The sequence below is a fragment of the Mustela nivalis genome (genome assembly GCF_964662115.1).
Source record: "Mustela nivalis genome assembly, chromosome: 17".
NCBI lineage: Eukaryota > Metazoa > Chordata > Mammalia > Carnivora > Mustelidae > Mustela > Mustela nivalis.
Genome location: NC_139036.1, coordinates 29,113,760 through 29,132,711, shown reverse-complemented (window position 1 = coordinate 29,132,711; position 18,952 = coordinate 29,113,760). Strand labels below are relative to the sequence as shown.

Below are 18,952 nucleotides of genomic sequence, written 5' to 3'. Positions count from 1 at the left end.
GACCCTGAAATTATGACCTGAGCCAAAGGCAGATGCTTAACCAACTGAGCCACTCAAGCACTCCAGTTCAGGGTTTCTTTACCGTTGTACTTTTGACATTTTTAGGTCAACTAATTCTTTGTTATGGGGACTGTCCTGTGCATTGTAAGATATTTAACTGCAACCTGTCCTCTTACTCACTAGATACTAGTAGTATCTCCCAGCCATGATAATCAGAAATGTCTGCAGATATTACCAAATGTCCTAATGCACATATACCTTCACTACCACCACCGACCTTAGTCAGAACCATTGACCTAAATAATGTCATTCATTCATTCATTCTAAGTAGGTTCCATGCCCAGCATGGAGCCCAATGCAGGGCTTAAACTCATGACCCTGAAATCAAGGGTCATGAGTTCAAGCCCTGATCTGAGATTAAGAGTTGGACACTTAACCAGCTGAGCTACCCAGGCGACCCCAGATAACATTCTTTAGATTTCAACTATTACGTTAACAAAATGCCTTCCCAGGATGCCTGGATGGCTCAGTGGGTTAGAGCCTCTGCCTTCTGCTCAGGTCATGATCTCAGGGTCTTGGGATCGAGTCCCGCACTGGGCTCTTTGCTCGGCGGGGAGCCTGCTTCCTCCCCTCTCTCTGCCTGCCTCTCTGCCTGCTTGTGATCTCTGTCTGTCAAATAAATAAATAAAATCTTTAAAACAAAACAAACAAACAAACAAACAAAAAAAACAAAATGCCTTCCCTGACTAAATCAGATATCCTCTTTTCCCTAGAAAATAGGGACGTTTGTTCACAACAGCATGTATTGCATGCACTGACAGTTGTGTTTTACATTTATATTTGAGCGTATATGATTATTATCTTTCTGCTAACTACTTTCCCTAACCTGTTAGCTTCTTTCTGGCTAAGATTTTTACATATCATAATAGTTTAGGCCATGCCTAGTTTTGTTCACTATTGTCTCTGTAGCACCTGGCTTCTTGATTGACATCTAACAGGTGCTTGGTAAGTATCTAGTGAATATAATGAATACATGATATCCAAATAAAGCTCTGGCTAATAAAAATTAGCATATCATTTCACAGCCCAGAATCTTCTGTTTCCCCAGCCTTTGGAGTTTCTGAAAAGTTACATTACTTATCTACAGTAGATAGAAATAAAAGAGTTTTTATAATCTTAGGCCAACATTTTAAGGTTAGAATTTCTTAACAGTTTTCAAAAACAGGAGTCTCTTCCCTTTGTTATCTCATCTAGCACACTGTTTCAAAAAAATCCAGTGATTCATTCTTTTTTTTTTTTTTTTTAAGATTTTATTTTTAAGTAATCTCTATACCCAACATGGGACTTAAACTCATAACCCCAAGATCAAGAGTTGTATGCTCCCCCAACTAAACCGGCAAGGTGCCCCAGTGATTCTTCCTTCTTTTTTTTAAGATTATATTTTTTGAGAGAGAGCGAGCATGGGTGAGAATAGGGGCAGAGGGAGAAGCAGACTCCCCACTGAGCAGGGAGCCAGATGTAGGGCTCAATCCCAGGACCCTGGGATCATGACCTGAGCCAAAGGCACTCAACCAACTGAGCCTACCCAGGGGCTTCTGATTCTTCCTTCTTAAAGATGGTTTTGCATAAAGTCATTCTGAGATATTCAAGACCTGCTAGAATCTAATTTTTATTGAATTAGATGGGTGGTGTCTTATTTTTTAAATAGTTTTTAGGAGATTGATAATGGAATGTCCTGATAATCCTCATCTTTTCCCCAGTGCTATTTACAGGGATTACCTCATCAATTTCTTTTGATGAGACAGTGTATTAAACAGTATAAATAATCAGATTTAGCAGATGATAATAATTCTTTATTAGCAAACACCAGTGGGTATATTTTTCATATTTGTCAGGAAAAACATTATCTTTTAATCATATTCTCCAGTTGAGCTTGACATGATTTGTTTTTCTGTATTTTGAAGTAGGAAATGCTTTTAAATACAAGTGTTCAGGGGCGCCTGGGTGGCTCAGTGGGTTAAGCCTCCGCCTTTGGCTCAGGTCATGATCCCAGGGTCCTGGGATTGAGCCCCGCATCGGGCTCTCTGCTCCACAGGGAGCCTGCTTCCCCCCACCCACGCCTTCCTCTCTGTCTACTTGTGATCTCTGTCAAATAAATAGATAAAAATCTTAAAAATAAATAAATTAATAAATATAAGTGTTCAAATGATAATTAATAAATAGACTCACTAAGCCTAGACTGAAAATTAAGTTAAACAAGGAGAATGAATTTTTAGTAGACATAAATTTATTTTTACATATCATAATAGTTTAGCAATCTATTTCAGAAAAGAGTAGAATAGTTAAATTGATTCCCTAGACCCATTGTTGAGTTGAACTGAAAATAGTGCCTGTAGTTTGCTATAATAACATTATCCTTTGATTATTGTCTCATTATACTATTAAACTGTAAATGGTTTAGCAGTTGATCAAACTAAACTAGTAAAGTTTGGAATACAGCCTTTTGAAGGATATTAAGAACTATACACCCACAATTAAGGGAGTGGTGAATTACCATTGTAGAGGAAAAAATCAAAAGACAAGACCAAAAAGTCAGCAACAATTGAAACTTAAAATGATGAGATACTAAAAAAGGAAGAATGAAAACTGAACCCCAATAGTAAAGGAGAGCTAGGGAGTAGAATATATAAAGAGAGTACAGCCTTTGAACAAAAGAAATTGAGATTTGAGTATGAACTTTGCCCCAGACCAGTTATTTAACTTCTCTCTGCATCCACTTCTGTTTGCTCTTTTTTCTTTTCTTTCTTTTTTTTTTTTTTTAAGATTTTATTTATTTGACACAGAGAGACACAGTGAGAGAGGGAACACAAACAGGGGAGTTGGAGAGGGAGAAGCAGCTTTCCCCTGAGCAGAAAGCTGGATGCTGGGCTTAATCCGAGGACCCTGGGATCATGATCATGACCTGAGCCAAAGGCAGACACTTAACTGACTGAGCCACCCAGGCATCCCTATTTGTTCTTTTTTCAAACAATACGTTTCTTTTCTTTCCTTCTTTTTCTTTTTTTTTTAAAGATACATTTATTTATTTAATGAGAGAGAGCAAGCAGAGGGGAGGGAGGGAAGCACCAGAGGGAAAGGGAGAGAGAATATCCCCAGCAGACTCCTGTTTTGATAACTTAGTATTGATAAGATAATTTTATCTAGGACTAGATTCAGGCAGATTCTCACCGCGGGTATGCCAGGCCAACTGCCCACTACCATCATACCATCCCTGGTAGTGAGTTAGTGTTGACCATTACATCTCTGGTGCTGTGGTTTAGTATTAATTTTACCGAGGTATGACTGCTATACTGACGACTGAAGGAAATACTCCTTTCCAAAGGACTTCTAGTCTTAATGTAAGTAGGGAGTGGCCCTGCTAAATATGATACCCTAAGTATACCCTTGGCCTTTGGTATTTTTAGTACAGAATGTCATTCTATGACAGTCCTAAGGTCCCAGAGAGAATATAAGCCCTACCTTCAAAATTTACTGTAATTTTATGAGTAAATAGTTACCTTCCCTCAACTAGAAATAGTAATTAGATTTATTTCTTGGATAGTTCTGGAAAGTTCACTAGTGTCATTAGGTTTAGGGAAAGATATCTCTATCTTTTCCTAAATCAAAGTGTTTGTCTAGTTAAAAATGGAAATCTGAACAGATAAAATGAATCAGTTTTATATTCCGAAAGATGTTAAAATACAGATAATAGCTTTGAGAGAAATCCTTTTGGTTTATAGTATTTTGGCAGGGAACAGAGAAAAGATTCTGAAAAAAAGATTAGGCGTGTAATAGAGTTTTTCACTATTTGGTGTCTTAGGTTGAAATAAGTCAAGGAGACAGAACCAAAGCAAGAGAGAACTTCAGAGCCTCAAAGGCATTATATTTGTTTCAGTCTTTTTTTTTTTTTTTTTAAATAAGATTTTAAATTAATTTTTATTTAATTTTAGATTTTCTCCAATGAGAGAGACCTGGACCTATTTCTTAAAGAGCATGACCAAGTCTAACATTAAAATGACATGTTCCAGTATTCTTACCAAATAGAGGATAAGAATTCCCAGAAAATAACATTAAGCTTGTGTGACTCGTAACAAACCATATGCAGAACATTGGCTCATTGTCAGGTTGCCAGGGTCTTATTGGAAGACAAAGTCCCTAGTTTTACCACACAGGAAAGTAACTCAATCATTGAACTTAGGGGTGGGGGTTGGCTGGAGCAGGGACTTTTTACCAGATACAGAATGTTCCATGCTCTTTGCTGTCTCCTATTTGTGAGTTAACTTGATGTTTGACCTCAGAGTCGAACTTGCCTGTGGCAAGAGAGATCATTTTAACCAGTGAGTAATTAAGTTCTTGAATCTTAACAATGTTTCTTGTTCCTTACTTTGTAACAAGTGGTCGGAATGAGCTATGTTAGTCTGGACTTTTTCTTCTACAGAAAGAAAATCTATTCTTTCTTTCTTTCTTTCTTTCTTTCTTTCTTCCTTTCTTCCTTTCTTCCTTTCTTCCTTTCTTCCTTTCTTCCTTTCTTCCTTTCTTCCTTTCTTCCTTTCTTCCTTTCTTTCCTTCCTTTTTATTTATTTATTTGACAGACAGAGATCACCAGTAGGCAGAGAGGTAGGCAGGGGGCGGGGAAGCTTCCCTGCCTAGCAGAGAGCCGGATGCAGATCCCAGGACCCTGTGATCACAACCCGAGCCCAAGGCAGACTTTAACCCACTGAGCCATCCAGGTGCCCCAAATCTGTTCTTTCATTTTTAAAATATAAAATAGTTAACACAATTGATTCTCTTTAACTTTGATCACTATAAAATAATCAGAAAAGGTAATGGAGGTGTAGAATACACAGTACTTGTATTAACTGGAAAAGGATATATTAAGTTTTAACACTGCAACTGTGGAGACTCACTTGTATACAGACTTTAACACAATCTTCTGCAATTTAGGTGGAAAACTCCTTCCTTTTCATGTCCTTTTCCTGTAATTTGTTATCTTCTCTTTTGACACTTACCTATTCTATATTTTTGTTACAGATACTGGGAGGCAACATAGCTAAGGATAAAGCAGGAACTCTGGAGTTAGACTGTATGAGAAATTGTCATTGTATTAGGAAGTTACTATTGACCATAATTAGAACATTTCTGTAGAATGATGAAAACTAAAACTGAATTATATTGTATTACATAGAATGGTTGGTTAAAGGAAAAGGCAGGTCAGGGTCATGCCTGACACATTGTACGTGTTCTATAAATATTTGTTGATTCATGAATTCATTCATTATTAGGAGAGACCTCTGAGTATTTTTAGGCTGAGGGGAAGACTAGTAAAGAACTAGAGATGGAAAATAGAAATGAAAAAAGGGAAGGATGTGGGTTGGAAATTAGCATTTAGTAAGAACCTATGGTGCCAGATGCTTTACATATATTTTTATTGAATATGTATAACAAAACCTATAAGGTACTATCGCTATATAGATGAGGAAACTGAAACACACAGAAGTTAAATTCATATAAATGCAAGAGTTGGAGATAGGATCCAAGAAATAAGATCAAAAGCCTAAGTGGATTGATTATTTCCTTAACCACTTCTTCCTTCAAAACTAGAGTAAAGATTCCAAGATCTTTTGAAGTAGAAAAGAGGAATTGAGTCAGTGCTATAGAAAGCAGTGAGATCATCTACTTGAAGTTGTAGATTTGGACAAGAGCGCTGGTGTCAAATGGCTACTGTGTGAATTTGATAAGGAGTCAGCAGAAATTCTCTCTGTCCACTCTGTGTTCACAAGTGTATTCACTTTGTGCAGCTGTAACTAGTTACTGCAGGTGTTACTTTGAGGGAGGAACCTACTGGCCTTTGTACTGTAGGTTTAAATGCATTTTTTTTCTTATCACCTGTCTAGATTAAGTTCATTAAGACAGAGATCCTAACTTTTTTCTTAGTTATCTACTGCATCTAGTGATTTTCTGCCTAATATTGGAATAGTTATATTGTTCTGAGATGAGATTGAATTCCAGTCAGTAATGTCAATTTTTTTAGTCCACTGACCGTCATGCCACTTTGAATAACTAAAGGTCAGTAAGTTTTTATACCATTTTACCTTCAATTTATAATTCTACAAACTCTTCTTTATTATTGATGTTGATACTGTGGTTCCCTATTGCTGATTTCATCCTTAGAACTCAATGGTCTTCAAGCCAGCCACAGATTTGTCACTATACAAAGCTGCTGCCATTTTGCCATTTTCTAGAACTGAAATCAGTTGATTTTTTTACAGGGTTTTGTTTTGGCAGCCAATCACTTTTACTTGGTGCTTAGAGACCACTCCTTCATCTCTGGCCTCATTCATTGACATAAATGCCTGTTTGGCTTCTACTGCTCAAGTCTACATTCTGATTTGAGGTTTTGTTTTCAAAAACGTCCCTTAATGATCACATAATTCAAAGAGTAGCTTCTAATTGTCATAAGGAGGTTTTACCTCCATTCTGCTTCTAATAGAAAACAGTTCTAAATGTTCAAAAGCAAGGGCAATTGCAAATTTTTTTTTTGAAAGACGCCTGTGATGGAAATATGCTGTGAGCCAGTAGCACAATACACCTGATGTTTCTGGATAAAGACCAGAAGGAAGACCTTCCTTCTGCCCAGCCGTTAAAAAACCGATGGTGTCATGTGTTTATAATACCACTGAGCACACAATGGACTAACTAGAGTACAAAAGAGGTTTTAATCATTTGAAAGAGACACAGATGTGAACGAAATTCAAGATGCTTTAATTCCAAATCCTGAGGTTTTTTAGTGTAGTACATAACTTTCATTTTGACTTTATGTTGGGGTACTCTTCCAAGATCCTTAGCTATAAAGTAATTTGGTTTGGGTGGGCTACCACATTTCAGATCCAAAAGCAAGTAGAATACATCAGTTAACAATTTTCTCTTGTAATATTAGCTTCAAAGATTCAGATTCTCCATTCAATTACATGGGAAAATTAATAACCCTTTCATTACAGTCATACAGAATTATGGGATCCCATTTTTACTAGGTTAAATATAAGTTGATTTGCAGTTAGCGCCAGTTCATTTACTTGTCATATTCCTGGGTTAATTAGGTATCAATTTGTTTCTCTCTTTTTTTCTCTCTCTAATCTCTGAGGACGGGAAGGCTATAAATATTAATGAGTCAGCATAATGGCCTTTGGCTTCTTCAGAAAGATTACATGATAAACTACATTCCCCCTTCCTCCCTTCTCCAGAGCAGTCTACCTTATGAGGAAAGACAGTTTCATTTGGAGGGCCATCTATCATTGTTGAATCAGGCCTGGAGTCTGAGATCCATTCTGAGTCACTATGAATAGAGCTCTAGTATTGGTTGGGCCCCAGGGAAACTGGTGGTTAAATACTGTGAGAATCTTTATCAGACAGGAAATGACAACTCATTAAAATACTAACCGTTAAGCCTGTTTAGATCACTGCGTGGGGTGGGGGGACAACTTAACTGTGTACTGTTTGAAATGTGCACATTTCTGGAAACAGAAAAAATTATTTATAAGACTGTTATCAAGAAAGGGAATTGCTGAGGCGCCTGGCTGGCTTAGTCAGTAGAGCATGCAACTCTTGATCGTGAAGTCATAAGTTCAAGCCCCATGTAGGGAGTAGAGTTTACTTTAAAAACAAAAAAAGAGGGCGCCTGGGTGGCTCAGTGGATTAGAGCCTCTGTCTTCGGCTCAGGTCATGATCTCAGGGTCCTGGGATCGAGCCCCGCATCGGGCTCTCTGCTCTGTGGGGAGCCGGCTTCCTCCTCTCTCTGCCTGACTCTCTGCCTACTTGTGATCTCTCTCTCTGTCAAATAAATAAATAAAATCTTAAAAAAAAAAAAAGAAAGAAAGAAAGAAAGAAAGAAAGAAAAAGTTAAAAACAAAAAATTAAGAAAGGGAATTGCTACAGACCTATACCCCTGAGGCTAATAATATATTATATGTTTAAAAAAAATTTTAATTAAAGAAAAAAAAAAGAAAGGGAATTGCTAGTCCGGTCTTCTTACTGAACTTCCACCATGTTTTTATTGCATCTTTTGTATGGAAGACAGTATCAGCATATAAAGGGGGAGTGGGGTAGGAGGGGCTTTTTTTTTTTTTTAAATTCCTGAATAAATATATCCTACTAGTACCTTCACTGTAAAATTCAGTCTCTTCAGCAGAAGAATCTGTTTGCTTGAGTCTACAAGAGACCATTTTCCATTTAATAATAGGCTCTCTACTCTAATCCTCCTGGGCCAAATCTCAGTTGATAGAATTCTTTGGAGTTAGAGGATGAATCTGATTTATTGATTTACATGCAGTGTTCCTCACTCAGTCAAGAAAATTCTGATGACTCTGATACTCATTTGAAATACAATTGTGTTACAACTGAGGGCTCAGAGTTTCAGTCTCTTGAGGTTTACCTCTCTGGATTCTAAAAGTCCCTCTTTATTATGACCATTAGAAGTCTGAGGAAAAAAGAGACATCCAGTCTGCTTTATTATCTGTCTATATATCTATTTATTTATTTGACAGAAGGAGAGAAAACACAAGCAGGGAGAGTGGGAGAGGCAGAAGCAGGCTTCCCGCTGAGAAGGGTGCCCGATGTGCAGTCTCTATTCCAGGACTCCAGGATCATGACCTGAGCCCAAGGCAGATACCCAACAACTGAGCCACCCAGATGCCTCCCCTCCCACTGTCTACATCTTTGTAGAAATAGCTTTTTTCTCTCTAGTATCTTACCTAACAGTCCTATATTGAATTGGTCTGCTAACTATACCTTTTATATTTATACCCCTTGAAGTTTAGCCTCATGGTCTACACCAGTGGTCTCTACCATCGGAATGGGACTAAAATAATAGAACTTATTTTTTTTTTAGAACTTCTATTTATATTTATTTTCATCTTTGTTGTTTTCTTTTTTGTGTATTTTAGGTATATAACATTATGGTAGCACATATATACACAGTTTATATGACTATACACATATGGAGGATGTAGTTTACTACCATCAGTCTGACTGGCACTCCCTCGGGCCACATGTCAGAAAATTACATCTCATGGAGTACAGAAATAGGCTAGAGGAACAGTGGGAGTGCCACAATGCAAAAGGGGTTCACAGTGGATCTTTTGCAATATATTGTTTTTTTTCTGTGCCCCATTAATCAGATTTTTAATTCCTAGTTTTAACTAAATTAATCCTCATAAAACACACAAGTGGCTTTAAAAGTTTCCTGTAAAGAAACAGTAGAAGGGGAAGAGTGGTAATAGTGCAGTCACAGGAGGCAGTAAAAAAGTCGCAGCATTGACATTTTACCTGTCTACAGAAGTCAGCCAACAAATTTAGAAATTATTACTTTTAATCAAGGACAAGTGTGTAATATGTCTTGAAATATTCACTAATGATAGCACAAAAGCCATCATACTTAGTAAGACATTTAAGAATTTAAAAAAATTTTTTAATTTTAGCTTTATTTTATCCTTCTGTATTTGTGCATTTTACTATTTGCATAAGTAATATATACATATATCAGAAAGGTTTACATGGGATGCCTGAGTGACTCTGTTTTTTTGTTGTTGTTTTTTTTAAAGATTTTATTTATTTTATTTGACAGAGATTACAAGTAGGCAGAGAGAGAGAGAGAGGAGGTAGCGGGCTCCCTGCTGAGCAGAGAGTCCAATGCGGGGCTCGATCCCAGGACCCTGGGATCATGACCTGAGCCAAAGGCAGAGGCTGTAACCCACTGAGCCACCCAGGCACCTCTGGGTGACTCTGTTTATGAAGGGTCTGCCTTCAGCTCAGGTAATGATCCCAGGGCCCTGAGCTGTCTGCTCAGCAGAGAGCCTGCTTCTCCCTCTGCCACCTGCCCCTCCCTCTGCCACCTGCCCTCCCCCCCACTCATACTTATGCTTTCTGTCTCTCTCTGAAATAAATACATAAAATCTTTTTAAAAACAAAAAAGTACCGGGCATCATTAATTTACTTCAGTAATTTCTATCATGCTTCTGAATTATAACAACACTTAGAATTAATTAAACCCTATATTTTCCTTTCTTTAATATCCCCCTTGACCTGAATTTTATTCTAAAAATATTTTTGTTCCACTTATAAGCTTTCAGAGGTCTAACTAATCACCCCTTGAGAGTGTTATTTAGGATATTATAATTAATCATCAGAGGGATGTTAAATAAAATATCAGCTTCAAAGTATACACAACCAGTAAAACAAAGGTGATCAAACAAACAAACAAAAGAAAACTTGTGCCTGTAATTTTTTCTAAGAAAAATAAAGCCTCATTGCTTTGTAGCCTTATAGAGAACTGATGTCAGACAGTATATTTTCAGGAAAGCCAGTGTAATTTACATGATCACATTAATGCTAAGATCCTCCAAAAAGTGGTTAAGAAAGGAGCAGAACCTATATTAAATATAACATTTGCTTTATTCATACCCACTTAGTTCCCTTAGGCATTTTAACTATTTAACCTTTATATAAGGCAGCCCTGTGTTTGTAGGGTTAAGCAACAAGACACATCAATTGTTTTTAAGTTCATGTTATTTCTGTTATTTAACACTGTGCCCAAGTTTTATGGTGGTACATAGTAACAACGACAACCAAAAAAAACACCTGGCTGGAAAAAACCAAACAGTCATGAATAGGAAAATTTCAGGTATTCTAATAACAAGTCTTAGTTTGATTACTACCTATGATGGAGAGGAGATTGAAAGTAAATCAAAATGTGTGTTTTTTAGTATTTGTTGATCCAATTTGTTTGAAAGTTACACAATTTGAAAAGTGTCCCTTGAAAACAAGAATAATAATGACCGATAAATTTTTGGAATGGGTGTGAGCCCAGGAATAACCAACAAAATGAAAATATAAAGCATTGTGAAAAATAATCACACCACCCACTCTCTATGCAATCTCTGCCAATTGTGATGCTTCCTCTGGAAGATTTTCTGGCTTTTGTGGGTACAAAGAATAATGGAGACCTTTATTTATAATGAGTCAATATGGGGAAATTTTAAATTATAGATTTCTTATCAGATAAATGGATTTCAGAAGCAAAGTCACATAAGATTTTAAAACTGTAGAAAAATAATAGGTTTGGGGGCTCCTGGGTGGCTCAGTGGGTTGAGCCTCTGCCTTCTCTGCCTTCGGCTCAGGTCATGATCTCAGGGTCCTGGGATCGAGCCTGGCCTGACCTCTGTGCTCAGTAGGGGGCCTGCTTCTCCCTCCCCCTCTGCCTGCCTGTGTGCCTACTTGTGACCGACCTCTCTGTGTTAAATAAATAAATTTTTAAAAAATCTTAAAAAAAATATATTGCTTTAAAAAAATAATAAGTTTTGTTTGCATATTGGTCAGGGCTCTTGACAGAATTTTCCAAAGAAGTTTGTCTTGTTTCTTAACACCTACTAAGATATGTAAACCTGACAAAATACTGTTCCCATGAAACCACTTTCAAGCTCCGGGTAGGTTTGGACTTATGCGGGTTTTGTTTTTGCGTTTTTTGTTCTTTGCTCTCCCCCTCCTCATTTGTTTGCATTTTCTGAGAGGTTTTTCCCCCCTTTCTTAAAATCAATAACAAAAATTTTAAAATTGCCATTAGAATAATTTGTTGGAAATGTGTTTTTTAATAAGTTCTGTTATCTGAAACACTTTTGTGTATGCCAAGAAAATAAACATCAGTTACTATCCACAGCTTTTTCTACCCACCATGTTGAAAGTCTACAACAAGGAAAAGCAGATGAGATCAATTTTGTTTTTATTTTTTCTGGTTTGGGGTTTCTTTAAGGCTTTCTTGATTAGAGAAAGTAGCTGTTGACAAAGCTAATTTAAACATTTTTTAAGGCCAACAGTTGACTGAAAAGTAGTTTTGTGTGTGTTTGTTCTTCTCCAACTTTATTTTCATCTGTATCACAAAACTTTAATACTTTTAGCTTAATCAGCATTTAATGGCAGATGGAGGACCCACTCAACTACAGGTTGAGATGAGTCCTTGGCCAGGTGCACAGGATACTCTGAATTTAATGGATTTCTGGGAATGGCACTGTAGCCATTTACTAAGCCAACTATAAAAAACCACTGGAGAGGAATGGAAGTTATTCTTCCTATCCCCCATATATATACCTTAAATTAATCTTAAATGTCGGAATGGCTCTTCTGTTGGCTGCTTGAAAATAACTTGAGGGATGAGGTCATAGTCTGGTTATTATTGTTTGCCTTAAATGCATGTAAAGAATGACAGATGTAATTGCAACTTTTATGTAGTCCATTACTAAAATAGCTTCAGTATTAATTAAGGAATCTCTAATGTAAGTGTGCTTTGTATAAGTTGAGACAACTGTGGCCTAAACCATTGTTTATAGAGAAAAAGCAATGAAAATAAAACTAAAATTTTGATGAATATATAAAGATTAAGAGGATCTGATAAATAGTTGTATAATACCTAATACCTGTATGTTCATTTTTTCAAATTTATTCAGATCATGTGGCATTTATCATGAGAGTTTTGGCTAATAAACTGCAATAAAAGCTTTTAACTTCTCTATTTTCAGCTGTTTTCCTAGTCTCTTATGAGAAACTACATAAAGACCTCTCCCACCTACCAAAAACACGTAAGAAGCCTGTAACACTCTAGCACCTTGAAAAATTAATCTCAACATTAGCCCAAGATAATTGAAAATTGCACATCACTAAATGTAAATGTGTAATGACATATTCTCTGTCAGCTAGTGTGCAGCTCTTAATGGACTTAACAGTGGCAGTCATTTAACTTTTTAAAGATTATTTTGAAGGGAATCTAGAATGATTGTTGCCAGTCCCTTCCTCATTCCCCTCAACCACAGCAACAAAAAAGAAGAACCTTTCTAACATGTGGGTCTTAGTTCTTCATTTTCTCTTTCAATTATGGCCCAAGAATGGAGCCTAAGAATGATTTGAGGGAAACTGTTAGCCATATTTCTGCTCACCTCCAGTTAAAGTTAGAAGTCTGTAGAGAGAACAAAGCACATATGTTGGAGTCCAACTCTTGAAGCACATAAAAAAGAGAATGTTCAAGTCATTTCTTATACAATCAGCTGTTCAGATTAGCATACAATCATTTCAGCCTTTATGAATAAAAGGGTTTTCTTAACCTTAAAAAAAAAAAAGAAGACGACAATGGCTTGACTATGGCTATCATTGAGAATTTAAAACAATGACAATAGGGTATTGTTATTAAGAGTGCATATGAATCGATATCTGAAACAAAGTTCTTATAAATCTGCGTCTTCAAAGCCCATGTTTTTACACGTGTATTTTACTAGAATTGTTTTTTTATATTCACGTGGTTTGTTTCAAGTGTAAATGGATGAGCTATTTGCATTCCCTTATGCATTATGTGAGGAAAAGGAAATTTATCCAAGGAAAATTTCTCTTTTATTTTATTTTATTTTATTTTATTTTATTTTATTTTATTTTTTTTAAAGATTTTATTTATTTGACAGAGAGAGAGAAATCACAAGTAGGCAGAGAGGCAGGCAGAGAAAGGAGGAAGAAGGCTCCCCGCGGAGCAGAGAGCCCAACATGGGGCTCGATCCCAGGACCCTGGGATCATGCCCTGAGCTGAAGGCAGAGGCTTTAACCCACTGAGCCACCCAGGTGCCCCAAAATTTCTCTTTTAAAGGGGAAGTTTGGGGATGCCTGGCTGGCTCAGTCAGAGAAGTGTGTGACTCTTGATCTTGGGGTGGTGAGTTGGAGCCTTGTGTTGGGTATAGAGATAACTTAAATAAGTAAAGCTAAAAAAAATAAAAAATAAAGAGAAAGTTTGTCCTGTTCTTGCCCCATTGCAGTCAGAATCATTACTGATCAGACACAGCTCTTCTGGTTTACCCCAGAATAGATTGTTAATGTAAAACCACTTAGAAGTCAGTGAGAGAGACTCTGGCTGTAGGTTAAGAGACTTTCCCTCTTCCATCTTCCATGGCTGTCATATGGGTCTTATGGTCTGATCAGTGCAGTCTTTGCCTCTGCTGTACATGTCTAGTCAGCCTCTTTCCCATATCCTGCAGTAGTTAGTAAAGGAGCTTTTTGTACAGCTTCACCCCACACTGATCTCCTTTCTTTCTCCAGTTCCTTTGAAATACATTTTCTGTACCAAAAGAATTTAGTATAGATTTGTAAATTTTTTTGTTCACAAATCCATTTGTGTATATGTGTGTGTGTGTGTGCCTGTGTGTTTTGAATCTCTCAAGATTTTAAGTTCCTTGTGTGCATGAACTGTTTCTTGCAGTTGCCCTGTTTTGTTTTGTTTTCCCTTAGTGCCAACTACAGTGTCAGACACAAAATAAGGATTCCATTAAGTATTAGATGGTTGATAGTTAAGAAGATCAAGGAAAAGTATCAGCCAGGAGTTTATGTATGTGTTAGCTTCTGGTAAATATATAGTATTCAAAAAAATTATCTTCCTCTGCCCCTTTGCTTTTTATTAAGAAAGCAGTAACTGGATTGTTCTAGAAAAGAGGCGGTGAAGTTAGTACTTATAAGGGAGACCATTAGGTGCTCTTGCATGTATGTATTGACAAACCTTTTGATGGCTGCAGATTGGGCTCATCTACCTTTTAGTCCTATTATGGCAGATGAGAAAATAAAAGGTACAGAAAATAGAGATGTTGATTTTCTGAGTTGCCTCAAGTTACCATTTTAAAAAAAACGCCTGCGAGCATTTCTAAAACGGGATCCTGGTCGCTGGTTACCAAACCGGTTTAACAGCACTGCCTCCACGTACTCTGGGTGAGAGGGAGCTCCGAGTACATAAACTTATCAAAGATCACTATCCCAGTCGTTTCAGAACAAGTTGTTTAGTAATGTACTGTAGTTTCTGTGCAAACCATCTACCATAAGCCACGAAGTGATTCAAGGTTCATAGTTCCTTCTTTGTTCCTTTGTTAATCACTGACTTCTGACTGGTGGGAGGTGCCTCCCAAATTTGCTAATGCATTCTTTTTGGATAAGGATGACGCACAGATTGTCCTAATAAGGACTTAGATTGAGAAAGGACCGCCCCCCTCTGAGAAGATGGGACAAGTCAGAGAGAGGGCGGGCAGTTTCTTTTTCAACTGGGGATGACACAAGCATAAGTCATTTCCTTATTAATCGGTTCAAACCAGTTCTTACAGGAACTGGTGGTGATAAATGTGGGACTTCTCAGAAGTCATTCATTTTACTCTTTGTGCCACACCGGTGTGCAGCATTCGCTTAGCTGGCCTCACTCTGAGGATGAACTCTTTTGCTAGAAGGGGCTCAGCTCCTACTTTCTCCCAGACATGTTGGTGGAAGAGATTTTTCTCTAAGGGGTTGTTAAAGGATGAATTTTACCCACTAAAAAAAGTTTAGAGGCTCTGCCGGCTCTGCTGATTGTTGTATTTTTTCCTCTTTCTATCCAATCCCTGCTTTTTGAATCCAGGTGGTAAGTGGATTTTTCTTTAATATTCTTCCTGCTTTTCTCCCCAAATATATCTTTTTCCTTGGGTTATTGTGCCCTGCTTCCAGTGCTGTCCCCGGCGTAGGTCCATCTCTACAGAAGCCATTCCAGGAGTACCTGGAGGCCCAGCGGCAGAAGCTTCACCACAAAAGTGAAATGGGCACACCACAGGTGAGACTTGACTCCGTTTTCTTCTCTTCCCCACCCCCGTGGTTTCAGGCTGAAATTACATTCACAGCACTCACTGGCATTTTTAGGCAAATAGAGCTAGGTTTGTTTGTCAGTCTTCTTAACTAAGGTTGCGGCTCTATTTACTCTCTACTGGGGAATTGTCTTTGTCTAAATCAGAAATGTAACTTCTATTTTGTATCTATCTTCTCCCAAAAAACAAAGGTAGAGTTAACAGAAAATCATGGATCTGTTCTATTAAAGGAGTTGTCGACTGATTGTAATGCTTTATTAACAAATAATAATTCCCAAGTGGATTAAAAATTTTAAATTTGTAGCATTTTGTAGCATAAGAAGGTATTACACTAACTGAGGTCACTTGAATATCTCCCTTCACTTTTGCCCTATTTTCAAAGATGGGAAAATAATCTTTTTTTTTAATCAACTAAGGCTCTTCACAGAGCTGAACTTAAAAACTTTAACTTATTAAACTAAGCCTGCCTTTTCTGTAAACAGTTCTGTGGCAAAGGGAAATGACTAGAAGAGGATGAGTAAGCAGTAACCTGAAATGGGAAACTTGAAGGAAACATACTTGTTGGATTTTTTTTTTCTTTTTTTTTTTTTTTTTTTTTTTTTTAATGTGAGTTTGACGCCTCGTGTGGAGCCCAGTGCGGGGCGTGATTTCACGACCCTGGGGTTAAGACCTGAGCTGAAATCAAGAGGCAGACACTTAACCAACTGAGACACCCAGGCATCCCAACTGTTGGATTATTTATTTATTATTATTATTATTATTATTATTTGATGGCCTTAGACTCTGTGTGGCCCTTTGCTGCCCTCAGTTGACCAAATATGATTTCAGGAAGAGCTAACATTTTAAACAGCTGCTACCAATGCTGGAACAAGAACGTAACTATCTTGACATTACTCTCTACAAATATCTACATGGCAACTTCAGATAGTAGAATTTAATCAATTTTATCCTTATGTAGTAAAAGATAAGAGGCGACCTCACACCTGGCCCATTCTAAACTATGTGAATCAACATTGACTTTACATCTAAGTGAAATCCTAATAATTGGCTGTAAAAAGGCCTGAATGTAGACTTCAGGATACCCAGAGATGTGAGACTTCTTATTTTAATTTTTTAGACTTTATAGGTTATAAGCGTCAAGCTCTAATCGTTTTTCTTAAATATTATAGATGATTCCCTTTTTACTACCAAACTAATGAAATGTTTCTTTTGGATTGTTTTGCATTTATTCTTGCAGGGAGAAAACTGGTTATCCTGGCTGTTTGAGAAGTTGGTGGTTGTAATGGTGTGCTACTTCATCCTGTCCATCATTAACTCCATGGCACAAAGTTATGCCAAACGAATGCAGCAGCGGTTGAACTCAGAGGAGAAAACTAAATAAGCAGGAAAAGGTTTTATTGGCAGAAGTTAGAATGGATGGGTTCTGCCTTAAATTGGGAGGACTCCAAACCAGGAAGGAAAATTCCCTTTTCCAACCTCTATCAGTTTTAATTTTTTTTTCCCTGAAAGCAGTTTAGTCCATATCTTGCACTGACATACTTTTCCTTTATGTGTTAAGGTAAGGTATCCACCCTCAATTCAATCCAGCTTGTATTTTATTAGGGTGGAATGTGATGTTCAGCCCCAAACTTAACAGAAACTGTCCTTTTCTTTGTTACCTTCAAAGGGCCCATGTGGCACAGTTAAAGAATCCCGGGCACCAAAAAAAAAGTTCCTAAGTATGTTGAATAGTCAAGCCATTTAGGCTTGTCAGAAATGACTCCTTTGTTTTTCTAAGTCATTAAAATGTATATAAATTATACTAGATTGGAGGACAGTCTTGCATGTCTATCATGGTAAAATTTAATATGCTATCCTGCCCACCCCTTCCTCTTCTACCTTTAAAAAAAAAGGCCATTTTATGATGCATTGCACACCCTCTTGGGAAACTGATCTTTAAATTTTGAGACAGTATAAGAAAATTCTGGTTGGTGTCTCACGAATGAGCTGACACCATTTTTTATTCTGTATATTTAGAATGAAGTCATGAACAAACTTTATAAAGACATCTTTGATCATTCCAAAATTGTGTCCGTTTTCTTGAGCGTTTTGATTTTTTTGCTTCATTTTAGCTACTACCACCTACTGGTCAGCCTTGCCGAATCCGCCCACAACCATAATTTCTTAAGCCTTCATGTATTCGCACATAAGAGCCATAACCAAGGTACTTTTTTGTTTGGCTGGAAAGGCTGGAATTGGGCAGCTCATTGCTCAAAGGGCAACTTAGGGATTTGCATAGCGAGGGGTTTGTGAAAACAGGAGGAATGAAAGTATACAAATTACAGGGCAGTGAAGAGAGAATGACTTTTGTTTGTTTAAAAAAAAAAACCACTTTCTCATATCTGTGTTAATTTTAGCTCAGAATGTACTCTGGTTTTGACAAATTTACTTTTTATGTAACCTAATTTTCTTGCCTTTTTTCAATAAGTGTTGCATTCTTTTGGGATGTTTCTGGTTGAACTTGGTCACTTTGTTTTGCTTGGGAGGAAAATAAACAGTTTCTCTTTTTTCTTTAGGAAGATTGTTTCTGGCATTATGTTAAGAGTAGAATTGGGCTTAAATTGCAACAGGCCAGAAATGCCTGATTGTTTTATAAAATCCTGCCTGAATGTCTGCTTATTTTTGCCTACCGTCGTGACATCTTCATGGCTGTACCACCTTGTCGGGTAGCTTATCAGACTGATGTTGACTGTTGAATGTCATGGCAACAGCAGTCGATGGGCTGTCTGACATTTTGGTATCTTTCATCTGACCATCCATATCAAATATTCCCATTTAAACATTACCTAGCCTCATGGTTTATGATCAGAAACTGTGGTCCTTATGTCTAGTGGCACTTTGAATCTTTTATGCCATGATATTGCAGCATTGAGAAGATTTTATGGAAAATTGGGATGGTCTCCATGACCACAGCTAAATATAGGACAGACAACCTGTCTTGTGGGTTTTGAAAAGGTTAACAATCTTTTTTTCTGCCCAGGGACCTTCTGGCAAGGTGATTGATCCTTTATTTGGAAAGCAGTACCCCGATACTCTATTTTAGAGAGATTCATGTTAACCAACAAAGGTTTTTACACTCATTAGGGTTATCATGAATTGCTAATTTACCTTCCAGTTGGGTTTCATGTCTTTCACCTACATTTTATTTGGTGTTTGAAGAAAGGAAAGAGGATATCAAATACGAATTGTACTATTTGTACTAA

General features: G+C 37.3%; 1 protein-coding gene across 5 annotated transcripts in view; it reads left to right on the top strand.

Moving 5' to 3' along the window:
• VMP1 (vacuole membrane protein 1) overlaps positions 1-17,775 on the top strand; it is a 136,253-nt gene extending 118,478 nt beyond the window's left edge. For all 5 annotated transcript variants that reach the window (XM_082705938.1, XM_082705935.1, XM_082705937.1 and 2 more), the window contains 2 exons: positions 15,577-15,679; positions 16,948-17,775. In XM_082705938.1, coding sequence (XP_082562064.1) covers positions 15,577-15,679; positions 16,948-17,091 — 247 coding nt within the window. In that variant the 3' untranslated portion in view covers positions 17,092-17,775. The remainder of the gene's footprint in view (positions 1-15,576; positions 15,680-16,947) is intronic.
• Positions 17,776-18,952: the final 1,177 nt, after the last annotated feature.